Source organism: Euprymna scolopes, chromosome 7 (assembly GCF_053919585.1).
Source record: "Euprymna scolopes isolate OS-2025 chromosome 7, ASM5391958v1, whole genome shotgun sequence".
Taxonomy (NCBI): Eukaryota; Metazoa; Mollusca; class Cephalopoda; order Sepiida; family Sepiolidae; genus Euprymna; species Euprymna scolopes.
In genome coordinates this window covers 84,245,696-84,268,853 of record NC_136488.1, presented here as the reverse complement: position 1 = coordinate 84,268,853, position 23,158 = coordinate 84,245,696, and the positions used below count along the sequence as shown (strand labels likewise).

General features: G+C 34.4%; 1 protein-coding gene across 4 annotated transcripts in view; it reads left to right on the top strand.

Annotated features, from left to right (window-relative positions):
• Nucleotides 1–23,158, top strand: part of LOC145279819 (uncharacterized) — an 843,773-nt gene that overhangs the window by 803,853 nt on the left and 16,762 nt on the right. For all 4 annotated transcript variants that reach the window (XM_080131190.1, XM_080131191.1, XM_080131189.1 and 1 more), the window contains exons 49-52: nt 7,123–7,319; nt 13,718–13,912; nt 16,455–16,572; nt 21,000–21,074. In XM_080131190.1, coding sequence (XP_079987316.1) covers nt 7,123–7,319; nt 13,718–13,912; nt 16,455–16,572; nt 21,000–21,074 — 585 coding nt within the window. The remainder of the gene's footprint in view (nt 1–7,122; nt 7,320–13,717; nt 13,913–16,454; nt 16,573–20,999; nt 21,075–23,158) is intronic.

Sequence of the window (23,158 nt, the reverse complement as noted above, 5' to 3'; positions counted from 1 at the left end):
TTGTTTGAAAGCTCGGTATCGTATGATATTTACGAAAATTTACCGTTCAGTAGAGATTTGTGCTGCCTCAATTCAAAAGTGCATATATATATATATATATATATAGAGAGAGAGAGAGAGAGAAAATAAAAAAGGAACAAAACGTATTATGTGTTCACCAACGTTTCGTCTTTATTTCGAGACTTCCTCTGGGTGAAAAATAAAGACGAAACGTTGGTGAACACATAATACGGTTTGTTCCTTTTTTATTTTCTCTATTTTGTCGGAATACTATTTCCATTATTTTCATCATATATATATGTATATATCTTACTATTTCATTTAATCACATAAATTAATGTAAGAATATATATTTTTATGCGTAAATTTTCAGTATTTACTTCAACAATGCTCAATACATAATTAGAGCTGGCTAGTAAGTTATGAAAATATATGGCAATTAAGCTACACAAAATATTCTGCGTTTCATCGTAATGAGAATTTGTCAGAAGCCTGACGAATTCTCACGACGATGAAATGCAGAAGCCTGGCGAATTGTCGCGGAATATTGTGTGTAGCTTAATTGCCATTTTCATAACTTTATATATATATATATATATATAAGGGAGTAGTCACCAACAATGTGTATTTTTTAACATTATTTTATTATTCCGTGTCTTGGTTTTTCGTTGAGAATTATGTTTGGATCATTGTAATAATGTTTTTAAGTCATTGAAATCATTTTTACGCGCGTTTCAGACGTTCTGTGAAGCGTCTTCGTCAGAAATTATTTTCAAATGTGTTGGAGATGTAAAAATGGCAATTTTCGTAGTTCATTTGAAGTGTTTCTAAGGGGTGGAGGCTTGTAAGTGTTTATTATTCATTGGCATGTTCAATTTTTATTACTCTTTTATTGGGCTTGTCGAGGCCGCTGACCTGGCTATAGTCACTCTCTCTTTCTGCTAGTGTTTTTTCCTTTAGGGTGGGGTAGTGTGTGTGTGTGTGTGTGTGTGTGTGTGTGTGTGTGTGTGTGTGTGTGTGTTTGCTTTTGTTGGTTTGAGAATGTGTATACTGTTTTATAGTATTATGAGGTTATTTGCTTCCTAGGAAGGTGACTGTGATCCGAGGTCGTTCCGTATGTGTGAGGAGGGGGGGACCAGCTCTTCTGAAATAAGGGTAGGGGTGCTTTCATTCTATTTTGATATTTATTTTTTGGATTCTTGGATTTTAGTATTGTGATTTTTCGTTTTAGTCTTTTCGGGTATTCCTTATATTATGTTTGTTTAGAAAGAGGGGTGTATTTAAAATATGTATAGGGGATTTTTTAATGTTTCTATTTATTTGTCTCCCCATGTGGGTATGGCCAGACCCAGGATCGGTTCCTAGTGTGGGGAAGATTTTGTTCCCCAGAGGGGGGGATTGGAGGGGGTACAGGTATGGGAGGGGGGTGATAGAAAGGATGATAGTTGTTTCAGTCATGAGGGGGTTCTCCTCCACTGACTGAGGAGGGAGCGAGGTGTTGGAACAGATATTATACTATGGTTCTAGGTGTTTCCTAGTGTTGTTGGTTTCGAGGTTAAGTAGGGTTGGTATTGTTCAGTGTGTTATATTAGAGATAGGGGTGTTATGTCTGTGTGTGGTTGTATGCGCGCACGTGTGTGTGTTTTAATGTGTCGGTTCTGATTTATGTGTGGGTGTGTATATGTGTATGGATGTGCATGCGAGTGTACCTTGCATTTCATGTTTTTGTGTGATGATATTAGGCTCTGTTCAGTTCAGGAGTGAATCTGGTGATGAAGTTTTTTTCCTGTGTAAGTAAATAAAAATAATTGTCTGTTTGGAAGATTGGCATTATTTTGAAGCTGTTTCCACTGCATGTGTGTACGTGTTTTGAAGCATAGAGGTGTCTGTTATCTGCAATTTTAATGTTGCTCTTATGTAAGGCCACTCTATTGCTTAAATTTTTGGTGGCGCCTATGAAGGATTTGTTGCATGTTGTGCATCTTAGTGCATATACTATATTTCTGGAGGTGCAATTTAGATCCTTTTTTTATTTTGAATGTTTGTGCTGGGTTTTTGAATGTGTATGTGTTACCTTCTATTATTATGTCACATACTCCACATCGCGGTTTGCTGCATTTTGTAACCCCTTTTGTAGTATGTGGGACGAGTTTTGAGGAATTTAGGATGTGTTTTAAGTTTTTGGGTTGGCGTTTGCTTTTTATTATTTTTGTTGTTTTAAGTATGTTGTTTAGTTTGTCGTTCTGATTGAGGAGGATAAGGTTTTTTGTTATCTGTGTGAATAGTTCTGGGTTGTTTGTGTTGTGTGTAGAGACGTATGCTAAAATTTGTTCTTTGTGTTCTTTTGGGGTTCTTAGTTGGTCTATTTTTCAGCCAGTTCAATACCTTTCTGTATTAGTGGTAGTGGACATCCTCTTTTCCGCAGTGTTATTTATAGTTCATTCAGTCTATATATATATATATATATATATATATATATATATATATATATATATATATATATATATACTGTGTAAGCAAAATCAAGACCTTCAAAAAAGGTGTTGATGGCAATTTCATTTTACGTTACAATTGTTTCCATGCACTCTTGACAATAGAACATTGTTTGAAGAGAAAGAAAAATAAAGTGAAACACGTTTGTAGCTATTGGTGGTTTTGCTGTCAGAATAATAATTAGAGGATATATACCATTTTGTTTAGATACTCAAGAATACAACACACGAATTATATTTCTGGCTTTGAAGACATGAGCAACCTAAATTGTTAGTGGATTAATAACAGATGCGGGTTAAACCCAATGGTAAAAAACAATTTGTTAAATAAGCTATCGTAGCACGTTCTGGATCTGTTTGATTACATTAATTATTAAATCAGAGACGCTTTCTAATCACTGGACCGAAAACATCAAACGGCCTGAATTATCTCCCTTTAGCTGTTATGTGAAATAAAATTGACTCTTTTCCAACGGAATTAACTATTAGCAATTAACAACATAATTGGATTATCTCCCTTCGTAATTGTTTTTTGTAACGATATGAAAATATATTTAATTAGAATGATAAGGAATTTTAAAACATTAAATAATAGACTAGAATCCTTTACTCGAAATGTTGTATAAGGATCTATATATATATATATATATATATATATATATATATAATGCAGTCTTTTCTTTATACTCGTATTCAATTAAACATTAACCTAAAATGGTCTTAATCTAAGTACTAAAATAACGATAATTTGTAAACATTACTTGCCACTAACACGAAACTAAAATTAACCGTAACGTTAATGCAAGGTTGTTATAGGCATATTATAAATATGGAAATGAAAATTAAAAAATTCTTTTTAAAAAAATTAATTATGTGAAATAAAGAAATAGTGAAATCTAATTTAGGAACTCAACGAATGGATATATAAAAAAATGTTAAATGACTAAGGGTTTTTGTGGAAACTTCTTATGACTTTGTTCTTAAATAAGGATACGAAAATTAGGTGATATATAAATATTTAAATGGGCTTTCCGTGGAGGGTAAATGTTTCTCACATGCTTTTTCCGTTAAGGGAATTTTTCTTTCTTTTTCTTTCTCTTCAAACAATGTTCTATTGTCAAGAGAGTTTTTATTCATAAAGTCTGAAGAAATGCTGGTTTTTGAAAATTTTCAAATGATATAATGTTTGAAATTGTCAACCGGGCATGGAAACAATTGTAACGTAAAATGAAATACACTTTTGTTGCCACCAACACATTTTTTGAATGTCTTGATTTTGCTTACACAGTATATTAATGCTCAATTATGAAATATGATAATTTTGTAGCTTACTTTTTAAGTCATCTCTTTTTGGCTTATAACTTACTGGTATATGAAAATTTACTGGATTACACGAACTCAGTATATATATATATATATATATATATATATATATATATATATATATATATATATATATATATATTATTTTTATTCAGGATTACTAGTCTCATCTTTATTAGTTGTTGTTATTTTTTTTTCATCTTTTATTGGATTGTTTATTCACAACGTTTCGGCCAACTAATTCCTCTGGCCTTCGTCAGGTGGTAACCGCGACGGATAGGAACTTCGAATCTCCTAACTGCATTCTCAGCCATCACTGCCTTCCGTAGTTGTTGTCGTCTGACCACATTTTTTGGCCAATTAACCTCTGGCACGCTTTGGGTGGGATTGAAACCGCTATCTTCAGACAATGTTTATCTGGAACTGTAGAGATTCAACGTCTCTATCAACTGCGCCAAATGTGGTGAGACGACAACAACTACGGAAGGCAGTGATGGCTGAGATTTCAGTTAGGAGATTCGAAGTTCCTATCCGTCGCGGTTACCACCTGACGAAGGCCAGAGGAATTAGTTGGCCGAAACGTTGTGAATAAACAATCCAATAAAAGATGGAAAAAAAACAACTAATAAAGATGATACAAGTAGTCCGAAATAAAAATAAATTAATATATATAATGCTCATCTCAAAAAATGAATTCCAATTAAGGAATAATATATATATATATATATATATATATATATATATATATATATATAATCAACCGAATAGCGTAATGGTAAGAAGCCTTGACTGTCGTTTAAGCGGTTGTGTTTCGATCCTGACTTGAGGTAGTTGCCTGTCTTGCCGCACTGATGAGGTCTGATATAGCATGTGGATGACTATAATGCTCCCTATCTTTGGTTGAGCATATTGGGAAGTGATACACAAACTGCCATTAGTGTATTAAGCGATGCTTTTTGTGTTAACATATCGATCTTAGGCATTTGGACGATGTCAAAACATTGTTAATTCACTACCCACACAGCAGCAGCATTGACTGTCGTTTGGGCGATCGGGTTTCGATCCTAGCTTGAGGTAGTCGCCTGTCTAGCCGCACTGATGACTATATATTGAGCATATTAGGCAGCGAAACAACAAACTTCTGCTCTTTTTGTCAACAAATAGAACTTATGCGTTTGGACAATGTTTAAACATTGTAATTTAGCATACCCATCTTAGCAACAGTCAAATAACGCAGTAGTTAGAAGCGCGGACTGTCGCCTAGGAGGTCGAGTTTCAATCCTGAGTTTGTTGCTAGTCTAACCACACTAAAGAACTGTGACTCAGCGAAACAGTCCGTCTGTGGATGACCATATATGAATATAAGACAGGAGGAAAGGCAATAATATTTCTGTTGGTCTCTAAAGCTAACTGATTGTGTTTGGTTGGGGGGGGATAGCGTTTTCCTGATTCGAAAGTATATCGTTCTGTGGAGGAACTGAGTGTCATTGTAACCCCAAAATAAAACTTTGCTGCTTGTTTTGACTTGAGTTCTAATCTTGGTTAAAAGAAAAAAATCTTTTGTTGTAGTAGTGGCCAAGATCACATGATTGACACTCAGGACTTGTGCCGTGAAAGCATACAAGCACAAACATACATTTAAAAAAAAATACTGTAAAAAAATAAATAAATAAACACCGATCGAAAATAATGATTTTTTCCCCCCTTCTGGTGGCACATCGATTGGCAGACCAGATCTTAGATTATAATTAACAAAACAAAGAAAAACATGATGCTTGCAAATCGATGCAGCCATTGTCGCCTGAGAGAAATATATATCAGTATAGATATAGAAAAAAAAACTGTTAAGAAACCAAAAACTCACAAAGCTAATCAACGGGATATGAGACTTACACAATGTCACAATCGATGTTATTATATTCTTCTGTCTTTTTAATTCTATGCTATGATGTTATGTGTGCTTTTATTATTTCTTGAATAATTATTTTGTTTATTTATTTTATCTGTTTGGTTTCTTTTTTTTTTTTTTAATGGTATGCTACAATATTATGTACACGTGCACGATGATTTTATACATCATGCTTTGTTTATTCATATTGCCACTGAAATTAAGTGGTTACTGTGCCAGGCTCTATGTCTATGGAGGGTCAACCCGGATTGAGAGTTGGGTAGCAAGGCATTTGTTCATATTACATTTAAATTTCTGCATGTTGGTACGGTTTGAAAAACGGGAAAAAGGAGGGAATCCCAAATAGGAATATGAAACCTTCCGGCATCACCAGAGAAGGAGCGTGATTTTGCTGCTATTAGAGTGAGTCAATGTATTTACCCGAGCATATTCCTTCGGAGAAAAGCAAGCAATGTGATGCAAAACTGCAATGATGCGACAAAGGCTCGAGTTTGTTTGAATGGGAATGTAAACAACGTTTGGTGTCTTAAAATGTTCATCGTTAGCCTCCAGTAGTAGTAGTAGTAGTAGTAGTAGTAGTAGTATGTGTTATTTCTGTATACTCAACAACCTTTAATATTTCAAGAAGGGATTTATTCTCCCGAGAGTATTTAAATACCCCTCTATTGTCTCATAATCTTTGTAATGCTTGAAAAATTACACTATACTTATTTTTGATAAAGTTTTTTTTTTATATAATAAAGACGAATATTAAAAATATGAGTTAATTAGATTTTATCGTTTTGGTTTATCTTATTTGAAATGTTAGAGAGACAGACATCAAGCTAAATTTTAGGAACGCTAAATGCATATATCATTCCAGAGCAAACAGATATAAATAAGAAATTCTACCATCCCATAATAAAGCATTACGCGAAAGAGGTTTCACCGAGAAAATATATATTCAAGACCAATCCACAAATTAGCCATGCCGACAGAAAGGGAAGGATTATATGGTTCACATCCCCTCACTTAATACTAAGACAAATGTGAGTACTATGTTTCTCAAGCTACTAGATAAAATTTCCTTCCACAGCATAAATAATTTATCAATAAGAACACTGTTAAAATCAGTTATTTTTGCGTTCCATTCCATCCGTTCGAAATCTATTATCTCTTCCAGGCCGAAACTTCGTGTTAACCCAGTCTGTTTCTACTGGAGCTCAGTAGAGCCCCTTCTGAATGTCATTCACCTACGCTTAATTATTTATTCATTTATTTTAATACACAGACGCATAAATAAACAAATACATCCCATTTAATTTATATAGAAGGCTTTTGATAAACAGCGAATATTACATTTATATTTTTAACATAATTTTATTTGATTTACTCATTTTGCTTTTGTTTACAAACTAGACATGCTGAACGTGACGGCTGCCCCAAACAACGGAACTTATGGTCGTTTACATGGTCTCATGAGAAAACCACCACCCGAACCTCTGCGACGATCTGTTGGCCAATACAAAATTGTCAGTTTTAACATGACTCTTGATGACTTGGCTGTTTTTCTTAAACAACACAAATGTCTCGATTTTACCCCAACAAATAAAGAGGTAAGAAAATGTCCAGATCTTTTTGCCGTTTTATTTCCTTAAAGTAATGATATACTAACCTTCTGTAATCTCGTAAGGAAACTAACATAACTCCTGTTCTACAACACTGCAACGAATACCGCTAAATCCCAGCTCCAATGTTCTTTCTCAGCTGCTAAAAATTCAGTTGCCTTCCTTAATTCGTCCACATGTTTCAAAGCATTTGACTCTTCGTGGTTGCATTAGATAACATTTAATCCGCCGTTATATTTTAAACCTTGCCTTTTTAAAAACAACAATCTTGAGAAACCTCGCCTGAATAAATAAGAGTTATAAAATAGCCAAAAGAATTCTGTGTCATTTAGATACTGTTAAGTGACATCTAACAACAATCCTTTAAATATGTCTTCTCTTTTGGAAGAAGAAAATAATTTGCATCCAACATTTATTTTCCTTGCTAAGAAACATTTGGAAACATTTATCTGACCAGTGTTGTCTGCCTCTGGTTTTAGTCAGACGAGAAAAAGAGAAAATTCAATCAATGCTTATTGTCATCAGCTCAGCAAGCCTCGTCATTTCTTTTTCAGTTCTAATTTGTTTTATAAAATCATATATATATATATATATATATATATATATATATATATATCTTAGGTATTTGGACAATGTCAAAACATTGTTAATTCACTGCCCGCATAGCAGCAGGCGATTAGCGCAACGGTTAGAAGCTCCGACTGTCATATGGGCGTTGGGTTTCGATCCTGGCTTGAGGTAGTTGCTTGTTTAGCCGCACTAATGAACTGTGAAACAGCGAAACAGTACTGTATGTGGATGACATATATATATAATATATATATATAGGGCGTTTTTTTTAGAGGCTGCGAACTTTAAATTGATAACTCTGTTTTCTTTAATTGCAGATTTGGTAACTATCGGTTATTTCGAGTTCGGCTTGGTTGGACAATTCATCATAAAGAGACTAATACTCAGAGATCCTTTCTAAATTGCGCAAATTTATTTATTTACATTTGATGAACGAATAATTTCATGAACTAACCCGTCAAGTGGCCATCTTATTCGTGCAATTTAACTCCACTAAATTATTTTCTGGATGAAATTTTGTATAAACTTTGTTATTGTAATGGGTAGCGAATTAAGTGTTATGGTATCTGATTGATGTACAATAGTGATTAATAGGTATTAATAGGGATTAGTCAACACAATACCTCATTAGAGGTTTTCTTGAACACTACCGAGCCGATCTGACTGAAATTTTGTATGGATCTTTGTTATGATAAGGTGCAGTGAACTAAGTTATATGGTATTTGTTTTATGCACAGTTAAGGATTAATATGGATTATTTACTATAATACACATTTACGCTAGAAGTTTTCTAGGGTTAGTATGTAATGCAAAAATGAGCCCAAATGTAATCATCAACACAGCAATTTGGGATAAATTATTTGTCAAAGTGAAAGGCCCATAACTTTTGCCCGTTTTTAATGGGCTAAACCGTCTAGCTTTTTTTATAATTTTTTTTACGTTCAAATTACAAAATTACAAAGGTTAAACTGAATTTAAAATGATCAACTTAAAAATTAAAAACAAGTATTAATATAAGATTAAAAAGAATCGATTCAATTAAATATACGAGTGTTTTCTGAAAAAGTAAATATTAAAAAGTTGGCACGAGAACAAAAGGTTGAAAAAGTAATTCCAACTTCAACAACACAACCGAAAGATTAGTTTAAGGGGGGGGGTCAACGTCTGGCCTTTTCTTTTCAGATTCAGTAGACATTTTAAGTTTAGATCTTTATCGAGTAAAGCGGTGTGTAATTACTGTAAGCTGTCAATGAATCAGACAGCGATTTGTGACATTGTGACCAGCCAGAGTCGCGAACGTCATACGTGTACGTTCATATTAGCATTTCCTAAAAGTAATCTATATTAAAGATATTTCGATTCAAGCAATTTTTTATGAAAAAGAAAGCGTGCAGACGCATTTTTTTCTGTATTTCTCCAGCTCAGAATCCACATCGGCCCGAATTCGATTTACAAAACAGACAGAACGTGACTGAGCCATCGCAGAACAGTCAATGAGTATTAATGCCCTGCGTTCTATCTCGGGAGACAACGGATACTCCTTGTAAGAGTGTCTGCGCATGTAATCATGAAACAAGAGTTGCGCAATTTCAAACCTCACTTCTTCTGAATCGGCACTGCTTGATACCAGTGGCAAAAAGTCGAAATAATGCAGAGATAAGTGGAGAGCACATACAACACTCCCAAATGTACTACCCAGGCTCAACGCCGCGTCACTTCAGTGATCTAACGAAAACCGGTGTGTCGAGCGTGATTATGCCGTATAATATTAAATGAGTACCGATATTAAAGAAGACATTTTTGGTTCCCCGACAAAAAGGAGGGTGGACCTGTAAATTCACCTTGTCCGTTCGTCTGTCCGCACTTTTCTCAATAACCACACCTTGAATTTATTTGAAATTTTGCACAAGCATTAAACATGATATGAGTAAAAAAGTAACAGAATGGATTTTCCGGGAAAACTCCGGTTGCCCCACTAGGTGTGCCTTTTGAGTTAAAACGGTTAAAATTGACACTTTTGTGCTTATTAAAAAAAATTAATGCCTTGGATTTTTACAAAACTTTCTGAAAAGTTGTAACTAACTGATTTCTATATGATTTTATTTGTCTGTATTTCGCGATAACTCTTGGGTGTACACAAGGGGCTCTTTTAGGGCTAATAAAAACACTTCATTTTGGGGACTTTTTTACCATATTTGTCAAAAATTTCCTGTGTATGTCTATTTAGCAGTTTTACAATGTGCTGAACTCAAATTTAAATATGTTAAGGCCTTGGAAACTTTTGGGTTTAATTGGGGGGAGCAAATGATGGATTTAGTCATTTTCTTTTTTTTTTTTTTTTTTGCCTGGTACAGAACTGAAATTTACATATGTTAAGGCCTAAAACTGCACCGTTTATTCATTTTCACCATAATTTGACGTCCTCTGAACTTTTGGGGCTAAATGGGGGGAGCAAATGCTGAACTTAATCATTTTTTATGCCTCGTTCACTGTGCACTCTTACGAGGAACCATGCACTTGTTTTGGGTTTTCTTTTTACATTTCTTTTTGAGTTAAGGTTACAGTCAAAGAAAGGCCCTTTGTGTTAAGAATGAACTGTTTAATAATTTTCTTCAAATCATCATAGCGACTCACGCGTTGTGTAAGGTCGTAAAATCAATTTAAACTTTGTAAATGAGACATTACAACATTTATTATTCGACAAGGAACACAAGTTGAAAACCTGAAGTTTCCTTATTCCGTGAAGTTTTAAAGAATGGCCATTATCCTCAGAGGAGAAAATAGTTAGCAAAGTAATATTTATAGACAAGCTGTAATTTTGCTTGTTAGCACATTTTTAAATTTCTCGGTTGATGGAAGTGTACGAGTTGTAATTTCCTCTCGTTGTTGCGGTCAGCAGTAATTTTTTTCACTTAAAAACACCGTAAAAATCTTTTAACGTACTATTAAGAAGCCATCTCCGCCTCTGCAATTTTCTCGTGTCTACCAGTTGACTTTCGACCAATGGGATTATTCCAACTACTATTGAACGCTTTCACTTACAGTTCTACATCTAACCAACCAATATTTTCTTCGGATTGTACCATATTTTTCAATTTTCTTCATCGAATTTGGAATTCATTTTAAATATTCTTTTGGCATATGCACTTCTGCATTATTATCAACTTGTATGAATGGGTTACCACTTATCAAGGCCCGGGGGTGGGGGGCACTCTAGAATAAGTGTTAATGAGTATACAGTAGTCAATGGGAAAATATCGTAGTAATCGTTAGTAGTGAAAATTTGGTAAATTGAATTACTTAAAGGAACGACTCATCAAGAACTTGTTCACGTTGGACTTGAAGACGACTTTATTGTAGCCAATTGGAAAGCAAAAAAAAAACGGAACAGAGTTCCACAGGCTTGCAGCTCTAAGAAAGAAACTTTGTTCGGGGAATCTACGTTTAGGTTTAGGCATAGATAAAGAGTGAAGGAATTATTGATAGTTTCAACTAGACGAGCGTTTTTCGTGAAAGTCAGGCCAGGTGGGACCATAGATTGGAGCTCAGACGAGTACTTGCCATGTAAATAATGATAAAGCAAAGACAGGCTTGCAAGTCTCTTCTGTGATAAAAAGGTTGCAAGGGAAGAGAAAAGAGCATCCCCCCACCACTAGGCTACGAAGTCTATTTTGAACTCTGTCAAGGCAAGATAAGCTGCTTCTAGCAGCTCCTTCCCAGATGCGGTGTACGTGGCTCTTATACAGGTAAAGAATTGCATCAGCAGTGAGATATCTACTGGAGTGGTAGAATGATCCCATTTTTTCCAGCAGCCTTGGCAACGAATTCGATGTACGTGTTCTATCTCAGATCAGGGATAAAGGTCAGACTTAGAAGCTTGTCAAAACATGGAACCTCCCTAAGATGAGAGCTATTCATTTCACTTACTGCCAGACGGGGATCAGGATGTTGATGATTTAGAGATAGAAGCTTGGTTTTAGATGCATTAAACGTAACCAGCTGCCTCTTTCCCCATTGCACTACGTGTTCAAGATCAGAGGATAGAGAATCAGAGAACTTGGTCGTTTGCGGCCTTTGAAGTGTTGCCATGGTAGTGTCGTCAGTATAAATGTCTACGAATGATCTTCGGGTGTGATTTGGGAGATTATTGATGTAGATCAATAATAGAGTTGGACCCAGGATCGACCTCTGAGACACTCCAGCATTAATACTGTAAGCTTCTTATTTCTGCCCATCAATCACTATTCTTATGAACATATCAAAGAGAAATGATTTACTAATTGAGAAGACATTTCCAGCTATACCATAGAGTAGATATTTATGCCATAGCCTATCAAAATCCTTTGATATGTCAAGAGCAATTGCCCTAGAAAGGAAGCCTCCATCGAGAGATTCGTTAATCCTATGAGATATAATCGTTAGCGCATTTGCTGTAGATCTAGCAGAACGGAAACCATATTACATGTCACTGAGGAGCTTATTTTACTGAGGTGGTTGACTACTTTTCTATTTAACACAGATTCCATCAACTTACTCATGACGCACAGAAGACTGATTGGTCTGTATTGAGAGGGAGATGAGTGATCACCTAAATTCTTAAATACGGGACATACTGATTAGGTTTTCCAGGGTGTTGGGACGCAATTCTCCTTAAGAACAGCTTCGTTAGTATGGGAACTAGTTCTGGTTGAAGCTTTTTGAGCACTATAATAGGAATTCCGTCAGGGCCAGTAGCTTTACTGCAATCGAGGTTTTTGATTAACTTAGCAACATCACGCACAGACATTTGTATGTCGCATAGCATGTTTTCAGACACAGGAGGAAATACATGAGGGCTGACGACCCTGATCGCATAGGGTCGACATCGCTTCAAGTGTACAGAATTATTCAGTTTATATACTCGAATTTTCAGAATTATATATAAAGTGAATTTGTCTATCTTTCTGTCTGTCTGAGGAACGGTCTCTACTAAACTTCTCTCAATTTTTGGTCTACAGACTTGATATACAGGTATTTGGACATGTGAAACAAATTCGATTTGGTCTTCATCCGGTAAAAATAGCTTTTAAGGGGTAAAAATAGCTGTTAAGGGGTAAAAATTGAAAAAAAATTGGAACTTAGCAAGTGTACGTCGAATTAAAGTGCTCTTGTATGCATGCGCAAATATATATTTATATGTTAAACAACGTTGTTTTTGCAGTTTTTGTATGTGTATGTGTTTAGATCATACGGTAACGGATAAGGTTGGAGAGTTATGTTTTAATTTTGATTCTAGTCGATGACATTCGTCATATTTTTTAAAATTTTCAAATCACTGCCATATATTAGGTACATTATAATAATTAGTACAGAATTGGCTCAATGATAATAAATACGAAATTTGCATAAATTAAAGTATCATATGTAAGTGTATTTTACGACCGGGCAACGCCGAGCGGCTAACTAGTTTTATAAATATTTACATTATAATAGAGTAATGAATTTTTTTTAAGGAATTCGATGTCATTTAGGTGCTGTTAAATGATTACGTACAACCTAACAATATTTTTTAATATTTTCAAATGAAATAACTTTCTATCCAAAAGTTATCTCTCTTGGCAAGACATATTTTGAAGCAACGGTATTTTTTCATGAAGCCTCTCTCTCTCTCTCTCTCTCTCTCTCTCTCTCTCTCTCTCTCTCTCTCTCTCTCTCTCTCTCTCTTCTTGGTATTCGGTAATAGGATGACGGAATTGTATCAAAATCCACAATGCCGCCGGATTGTATATTGTTACGCTGTTCAATCATTTTTGTTTTTTATCCCCCCCCCCCGCCAGGTGAACTTGCTCCATGCTTCGCTGATTGATTCTAACAAGATGACGTCGTATGAAAATATCTCCTTTGGGTTGCCTCTTCTAGAGAAGAATATTTCGATACAATTGCTCAGACATCCTTCTCACCTGACTGCGTACGACTCGATCGGAAGACAACCATTGTTTATTCTAGCTTCAAGGACAGGATCTCGCCAACAGGTAAACGCCAACTTCATTTTCGTCAACAGCTCTGCATTGTATGTGTGGGGGCAATTAAGACGAACAAAACTTTTGACTGACTAATGATTCAAAGCATGTTAACAATAAATAGAATTCAGTCGTTGATAATAGTGCAGAATAGTTAACAGTCGTAAAAGCGTAAACAAAATATAAACCCAAGAAATAATTTATAACAAACGCAGTAGAATCAAATTCTCTACTGATCCTTATACTTTTAACGCGGGAAAGCTATTTATAAAACATTTTAGATGCAATTCCATAACTCCTCCTCTAAACTGATCAAGTACGTTTATTTTTTATAAAGAAAGCGATTAATGGGAATTCGTGGACATTAACATGGTGTATAACACTGATTTTAAACTATATTTCTGAAGAGTTATTTTAAATGGGTGTTGGCCAGTACCGAATTTGAGGTTTTCCTATGCCTCTCCAATGTTAAGAATGGCTTTCTAAAATCTCGCAAAAGTTTTAATCTTCTGGAATTATGTTCATTGTCCTTCCAACTATTTGTAAAATGACGTCAAAATATGGTCGATTTTCGTTTATCCATAAAATTTGAGTTTCTTTTTATTTATCAAGATTTACTTGACCAAATTACGTGAGTTTTGGTGCATAATATTTTCTTTCTGTTATGAATACATACGATAATGATTTGTGTTTATTTTTTGTTTTTCTTGTGGGTGATTATGGTTATGGACTTGTATCCATTTTTAGTTTAGAATTTTATGTTTATGTTCATGTGTTTTATTGACACACAGAAAACAACATGGTTACCGAAGTGATGGCTTGATAAACTTAGACGATTAAGTGTGGTTTTACAAAGATATTTGCTAAAAGGTGGAGCATTTTGACTCACGGATAATGGTAGGATAATTTTTTTACTATCTTTTCAGCAAGAAATTAACCGAAGTTAGGCCCTGCGTATGCAGACATTTTAGTGTTAGTGTGATGATAAAACACACGAAAATCAAAAACAAATGCTGAAATTAAAAACAAAATCTTGCAAACAGTTTGCATGTATTAAAAGTATACGGGTCGGTAGAAAATGAAATTCTTCAGCGTGTGCTATCAGCTTCTTTTTTTTTTACTATTTCTCGATCGTTAACTATGCTGCACTTTTCACTCATCATTTTAGTTTAATTATTATTTTATCTGAAAGACGACTTAATGTCTATGTTTGTTCGTGAACTATTTCTTTGGTCATTTTGTGATAGTATAAATGTCCCAACAGAGTCAGGATCCCAAGTAGTGATAGGAAGTGATTCATAAAAAGAAAGTAAAAAGTCATGGTTCAGTAAGGCACACAAAAGCAGTAGGATGAATAGCTAAGAGTGATTGATAGAATATCCTTCTTTCCTCGCTCTATGTAAAAGTCCCGTTTGAAGACGAAGGTAAAATCAGCAAAACCCAACGATGTGTGTGTGTGTGTGTGTGTGTGTGTGTGTGTGTGTGTGTGTGTGTGTGTGTGTGTGTGTGTGTGTGTGTTCAGTTAGCGATTAAGTTGCAAGCAAAAATCCAAATGTGTAAGCGGTAATTCAAATGGTGGATATCAGCTTTGCAGAATGTAAAATTAAGAGTCATAAAGATCCATAAATATAAGTAATAGTTCTAATATATATAAGCTGTCTTGGTAAGCTACAAGAAAGTTAAAATTTAAAAGAGGGTGAGAAACATTGCCATTGGCCAAAATTAGCATGCAGGGGAGGAGATTTGCACGACTGCTTCCATGCCACAGAAAACAAGATGCAAAAAATAAAAAGAAAAAAAACATTTTCTAAAACAGTTTATTTGTTTATTAAAAGTTTTAATTTTATTCAAAGATGCGTCAAAGAGCTTACAAATTTAACTTTTATTGCATAGCGGCGTACACGCACCTTTTCAGCTCACGAGAGAGTTCCAACAAATCTGCGTTCGTTACTAGTCAGCACAGCCATAAAACAACGCAAGAACATTTTATATGCAAGGGAAAAAAAACAAATGTCACGTCCAAAACTAATAAGAAAAAAAAAATTTTTATCATTTTAATGTGTTTTATAAAATAGTTTGTGTTTATTCAAAGTTTATTTATATATATATATATGACTACTTCATTTAATCACTGAAATTAATATACATATAATTTTATGTGTAAATTTTCAGTATTTACTTCGACAATGCTCAATAGATAGGTAGAGCTAGATAGTAAGTTATAAAAAATATATAAGGCAATTTAGCTACACGGAATATTCCGCGTTTCATTCTCACGAGAATGAAACGCGGAATATTCTGTGTAGCTTAATTGCTATATGTATTTTCATAACAATATATATATAAACATGTGTAACTAAGCAAATAAAACGGTAATATATATGTGTGTGTGTGTGCGCGCGTGTGTGCGCCTTATCTGATTAACCTTCACCACAGAAATGCATTCTGCAAAGCTGATATTTAGCAATAAAATACTATCTTTAATTATAAAATATATCCCCTTCCTTTTATTGTCTTTTCCTTCATTTTATGTTGTCTAAACTTCGCTTTGCAGATAACTAATAACCAAAACAATGAAAATAGCTGTATGACCGATCCCAGAATGCCCTACAAGCAACTAAAATACGACACGACCGAAAGTACATATTCATGGCTGAATCTTGCTGAAATAGGTAAGCAAGAGACCATTTCTATTGTTAAACAGGTCAGTTGTGTTTACGCATAAAAGTTTTAAAACAGTAATGTTCAATATATATATATATATATATATATATATATATATATATATATATATATATATATATATACTAGCAGGAAGACCTGATGTTGTTCGGGATTTTATGATGACCAATGAATGTTTCACAATCCTATATTTTTATTGTCATCGAAATCGATGAAATCCTCCATTTTTCAATCAAATCGATTGATTGCTTGCTCTAGTTGGGGATCCATCGCGGTGCATCGGGAGAAACCTTCACATGCCTATACGCAGCGACTTGGTCCACAATACATTGTATTTTACATTGCACTATAGAAAACCTGTCGATTTTATCAAATTATTTTTATATATATAATAGCTTGAATTAAAGTTTAAAATGAAACCGTCAAGTATCATGCTTCAATTGTGCTCTAAGCAGGAACATTCATTTCGAACGCACCCCTGTATTATCAAAGACCCTATTATTGATTCTATATGCGTGACATGAATGGTTTGAATTTAAGTTTAACATGGAAAGTCCAAATATCATGGTACAGTTGTATTGAACAGAAACATTCATTTCGAACGCGCCTTTGTCAGATCAAAGAACCTACTATTGATTTTATATGCTGGGCTTCTCACATGCACTTATGATGTTAGGCTGTATACGGTGTTAACTTTGGTCAAATTTGCCTGTTCCTCCTTTCATGTAATTTTTTCGATTATCGGTACTTATCAAAAACATTCTGATACAAAACTATCTAAGCACACTGCCAGATACATAATGTTCATTTGTATGAAATTTGTTCAATTTCATAAAAATCAGCCCAGTCGTTTCGGAATCCATAGCGAACGAACTCACACATACACAGACACGCACAAAGTTCCTTTAATATATATATATATATATATATATATATATATATATATATATATATATATATATATATATATATTAACATGTCGATGAGGATAAGTTGTTTTCAAAGAAAGCACACATGTAGGCATAACCCGTACCAGTATTTCAAGTCCCCTCATATGCCACCTGCCCACCCTCCTCTAATCGCAATCTATCAACACTTAACTATACACAAGACACCAAAAGAAAGAATTTAGAAAACCCTTACAGAAAACACGACCATCCTGGCCGTCTTATATTGCGACCTACATCTACTCTTTCAGGCATTACTCAGTAGATCAAAATAAAAACAAGGAACATCAACCACCAGACCGGGTTTGGGGGTGAGGACGGCGTACTGAAATGTTTATAGGCACATTATCTGATCAAGCAGTTCACCAATGAACATTTACTATGCCACAGTACTTGAAGACAACTCGTGTGGGTTGAAAACGTTAGTACATTTGTCGAATTTCTCTACTCTCTCGCGGAAAACGCGGAAAGTTAGCCGAATATTGAAAAAAAATGGACAAAAAAGTATGCAGAGCTAGCGCTGATATTCAACCAGACACACACACACACATATATATATATATATATATATATATATATATATATATATATATATATATCGTAAACACTACTGGCAAAAAAAGAAGTGAATCGATAGATAAATGAAATAAAATAAATAAAGTTAAAATAAATTAATATATAATAAATAATAGTTAAAAATAAACTTAGATATTACAAGTAAAACAACAAGTTTGTGTTTGTACCATTTATCCGCATATTCGAGGTGCAGTACTTTGCAGAACTTCCAGTGTATTGCCTTCCCCCACGAAGTCGGTCTTGCCCTTATATTCTTTTTCAGATAGTTTCTGTATTAACTAATGTGGTTTATCGTTTTATCTCTTTGTCCACACAGTCTACATTTACTGTTTTCCTGTGTTTTATCTATTTTAGGTTTAATGGTGTTAATTCTAATCGCATTGTTCTGTGCATTTGTCAGAAGAGATTACGATTCTCTGTTCGTGTGGGCTTTTATTAGCCATGTCCAGGTGTTTTCATTATTCTCTTTTGTCATTTGTTATTAATTGTCCATGTAGCTCTTTCTCTTCCTACTTTTCTTGTCTATTTGTTTCTTATTTCATCATTTCCTGTATTATTCTTTCGCTGCGGTGCTCAATCTTTTTGTGTTCTAACTTATGTACTTTTGCAAGTCTTTTTTGAGTCTTCTCCACAGTTTTCTATATTCATCAGTCCTCTTCCCTCTTCTATCCTTTTTACATAGAATGGTCAGTTTTATTCATTATGCGTTCTCCACAGGTCATTATCAGAGATTGCTCACTGATGAGAACCGGTGGTGTTCTTTTGAGCTTGGTTAACAAGTCTCCCCAGATTTCCAGTACTCTCCACCTCTTTTGATAACCTTTGCAAATGAACTTGCATTATCACAACATACGTTTACCATTGATTTTTTCGGTGGGAACGACTACTGGAATTTGGAAGGCAACAAGCCATCTAAAAGTCTCAGTTCTCTTCGCACTTATCCAGGAGAGGTGTGATTAGTGCTTTCTCGCCGCGGTCTTTTCATCCTCCTTGATCCTTCACGACTATTTTTGTGCTATCAACCAATATTGATGTCATTTTTAATTTAAATAGTCGTGTGTGTGTGTGTGTGTGTGTGTGTGTGTGTGTGTGTGTGTGTGTGTGTGATGAGATGACTTGGATTTTCAGTTCCCTTGGGTTGTTTTACTTCCGATGTAGTTTTCTTGTATTTGCTTACTGTTCATAATTTATGTATGTTGATTGCCATATCGAGAATTTGCCTCAAGAGTTCAATTATTTTCGTCATTACCGCTGCTGTAGAGTCTCAGTGTTTCTTTTGATTCCAATTTCTTCTATTCTTTCGTTTTTTTTTTGTTTTGTTTTGTTTTTTTGTTTTTTGTTTTTTTCTGCAGTTTTATGGGCTGTTCCTAGTGCTCCTACAAATACTATTATTATACTGACTGCCTTCGTATTTCATATTCCTTTCAGTTCTCTAGCAAGGTCCGTGTATTTGCTTCGTTTTCCTGCCTCTTTATTCTTTACCCTATGGTCTGCTGGAATGGCTAAATCTATGATATGGCCGGGTTTGTTTTTGTTTTTTGGGGTTTTTTTTTTGTTTTGTTTTTTTTTGTCTTGTAAACTATGATGACATCTGATCTTTATGTTCTATATTCCTTACATGTTAAACAAGAATAGGTTTAAGGCTCCTAAAGTTCGCACTATAATTGTCCACAAGTGAATTCCACGTATATGTTTCATTTGTTTTTGTTTTTTTTTTTTGTTTTTTTTTTGTTTTTGTTTTTTTGTTTTTTTGTCTTTTTGAATCTCATCCTGTCGTCTGCTGTACTAAATATGCAATCTTACACTTTCTTTCCTTCTCGTTACTTATTATGACGTCCGGTCTTCTTGCTTGGACGAGTTTATCCGTTTTTACCTCCATGTCTCAGACAATTTTATGGTTTTCGTTTTCCAGTTTGTGCTTGTACCATTTGTCCGCATGCTTGAAGTGCAGTCGTTTGCAGAGTTCCCAGTCTGCTACTTTCCACACGCAATCGTGTCTGTTCTTGTGTTCTTTTTGGTCTAGTTTACTGCATTAACTTATGTTTTTTTACTTGGGAATCACCACTTATCAAGGCCCGAAGGCCACTCGACGGTAAGGGCTAATGAATGAAGGGTAGCGGTGTAGTAATCACTTATGGTGTAAATTGGGTAGAATTTGATTATTTAGGAGGGCGGCTTAACAGGAACTTGTTTACATTAAACTTGAAGGCCACCATGTTGTATTCAACCGGGAAGCATGCCAGTGGAACAGAATTCCAAAAGCGAGTAAGTTTGGGGAAAGAAGCTTTGTTCATAGAATCTACGTTTACATTTGCTCACAGATAAAGAGTGGGGAAAATCATATATAGTGGTTGTAGTTAGTCGAGTTTTTTTGGGGAAAGTTTAGCAAGGAAGGGACCATACATTGGAGTTCAGTCGAGCACTTACCGTGAAAATAGCGATAGAGCAGAGACAGGTTCGTGACGTTTCTTGTGGAAAAGAGGTTACAAGAAAGAGAAAACGGCATCACCTATTAGGTTTCGAGGCCGGTTTTGAACTCTATCAAAGCAGGATAAAGCGTGCCAAGCAATAATACTGTGCCAACAGTGCTCCATTTTAGGGTGCACCTGGCTCTTATACAGATAGAGGCTTGCATCGGCAGTGATATACCTACTGGAACGTCGTTTCAATTTCTTTGTACATTTACTGTGTTCCTGGATTTTATCTATTTTTGCTTTCATGTAGTAGTAGTAGTAGTAGTAGTAGTAGTAGTAGTAGTAGTAGTATGTCCAGTCGTATAACTATCGTTATTTTTTTAACTGTTTTTCCTTCCAATTAAAATGAGATTACGAAATATCAAAAAACGTTTTGAAATACCATGTGCATATTTACAAAATGGCTTCTCTCATTTTCAGATTTTGCCTCAAGTCAGAAAGAAACCTTTTATTTAGCAACCAGTTTCATCCGCGTCACAAAATCTTTTAAAAAATGTAAGTAACCTTTTTCATCATGATTATTATTATTATTATTATTATTATTATTATTATTATTATTATTATTCACGAGACGTGTAGAAATTCCACGATTAATTATGGAAAATAGATTTTAAATGTACGTATTATATACTTGCAGGACAAGTGTCCAGGCGTTACTCGGGAAAAATTGTAGAAACAAAGGATCGTAAACCTAGGAAGTAAATTAAGACTCTTTTTGTCTAAAATATTAATGTAAAAAATATTTGTAACATTTAATAATAGTAAAACGAAGATAATAAGAAAAGCAGAAACCGAATTGTTAATTATTGAGAGTTCGTTTTGTAAAGCAATATGCAAATTAGTTGATATCCGATTGTCAGACACGATTGAGTATGTAGAAAGTCTTTTTTTTTAATCTATCCTAAATAGGATATTGGCATTTTAGTATCACTGTCAGTGCGGCAAATGGTTCTTTGTAAACGTAGAGATTTTATTATTCTTAATTTTTCGAAATATAAATTTATTGAAAATTTTTCAAGCAGGTTGTTCTTTTTAAGTCCATGCTTTATTATTTTTTAATTTAAATCTAGATTAGAAAATGGAATCATAATTTAAAAATATGTATATTAGAAATATGAATATACGGCATAATCATGTTTACACACCGGTTCCCGTCAGATTACTGAAGTTAAGCAACGTTGAATCTGCTTATTACTAAAATGGGTGACCAATTTGAGAATTCCGGGCGCTGTATGTAAGAGGACGCCGATACCTTCCTGCAAGAGTTGCAAAATTCTAACGTCGTCATCTCTCTTACACATGCGACTGGGGACCGCTTGTGAATTTCATACTCCCATGGAACTCCCTCCTTTGGGGGAAGCCGGTTAAACCCGCATAGAGTTAGTGCCGATTCCGATTCCATTTCCGTGTATAAGAAATAGTGTAACATTACGGCAACCGATTTTTCGATCCCTGGGGATAATGCAGATAGTTATTTCTTACGCAGCCTGTTGTATTATTTTGGATCATAAAGACTACTGTTTTCTCACAATGTTTCAACCGATGTTTTTTCTGGTGTACCTTGTCAAATCTCTCTGTCGAACTCAGGAATCTGTACCGAATCTCAAACGGAAGCCTTTATTTAATCCATGGGTGTAGCATGCGGTCTTTTGTCAGCCATGACCGGATGGCAGTCTTAAGCAAATTCGCAATTGTATTCTTAGTACCTAACCGTCAATCTCCAGAATAGTGTCACTTAGTATTGAATACACTTAATACTTTATCCGTTACGCCACAAGTCCTTGTAGACAATTATAGTGTGAACTTTAGGAGCTTTAACCTATTCTTGTTTAATATGTGCAGTCTTACTATTTATTACTATATATCATTAATTATTGCAACAGATTAGAATATATATATATGTGTGTGTGTGTATATATATATATATATATATATATATATATATATATAAGATCAACTACATAGAGAGAGATAAGGTCATCATATATATATATATATATATATATATATAGTCATCAACATACAGTACTGTTTCGCTGTTTCACAACTCATCAGTGCGGCTAGACAAGCAACTACCTCAAACCCGGAGAGTGAAGAAAAGGGAGGGGGAGATAAGATGAGAGTGGGGGTGAAGGAGAAATATGGAAGGAAAGTAGAAGGTAAAGAAAGTAAATAAACCAATAAGAATTTATATGTAATATTAGATTAAAGTCATAAATATAAAAAATAAAAGGAGAAAAGAGATAAGAGAAGGAAGAAGTAAGAAGAGATAGGGAGGGGGATGAATAGTAAATACGAAGAAACAAACAAAAACTTGAAATAACAAAGATAATAAAATAAATAAATAAAATGTAGCCAAAAATTATAGTAAGAAATTAAGCCCAGTTAGCTCCTTTACACTTTAATAGAAAATATAAAATAAAAATTATAAAATATAGTTATAAAAATTACATTAAGTACAGTTACCTTCCTTGCACCATAAATAAAGCAAATTTGACTGCGGTACTAAAAGTGTTTGCTGCGTTGCTAGTATTAAAAAGATAAATAAATAAATAAATAAAATACATTATCATAATATG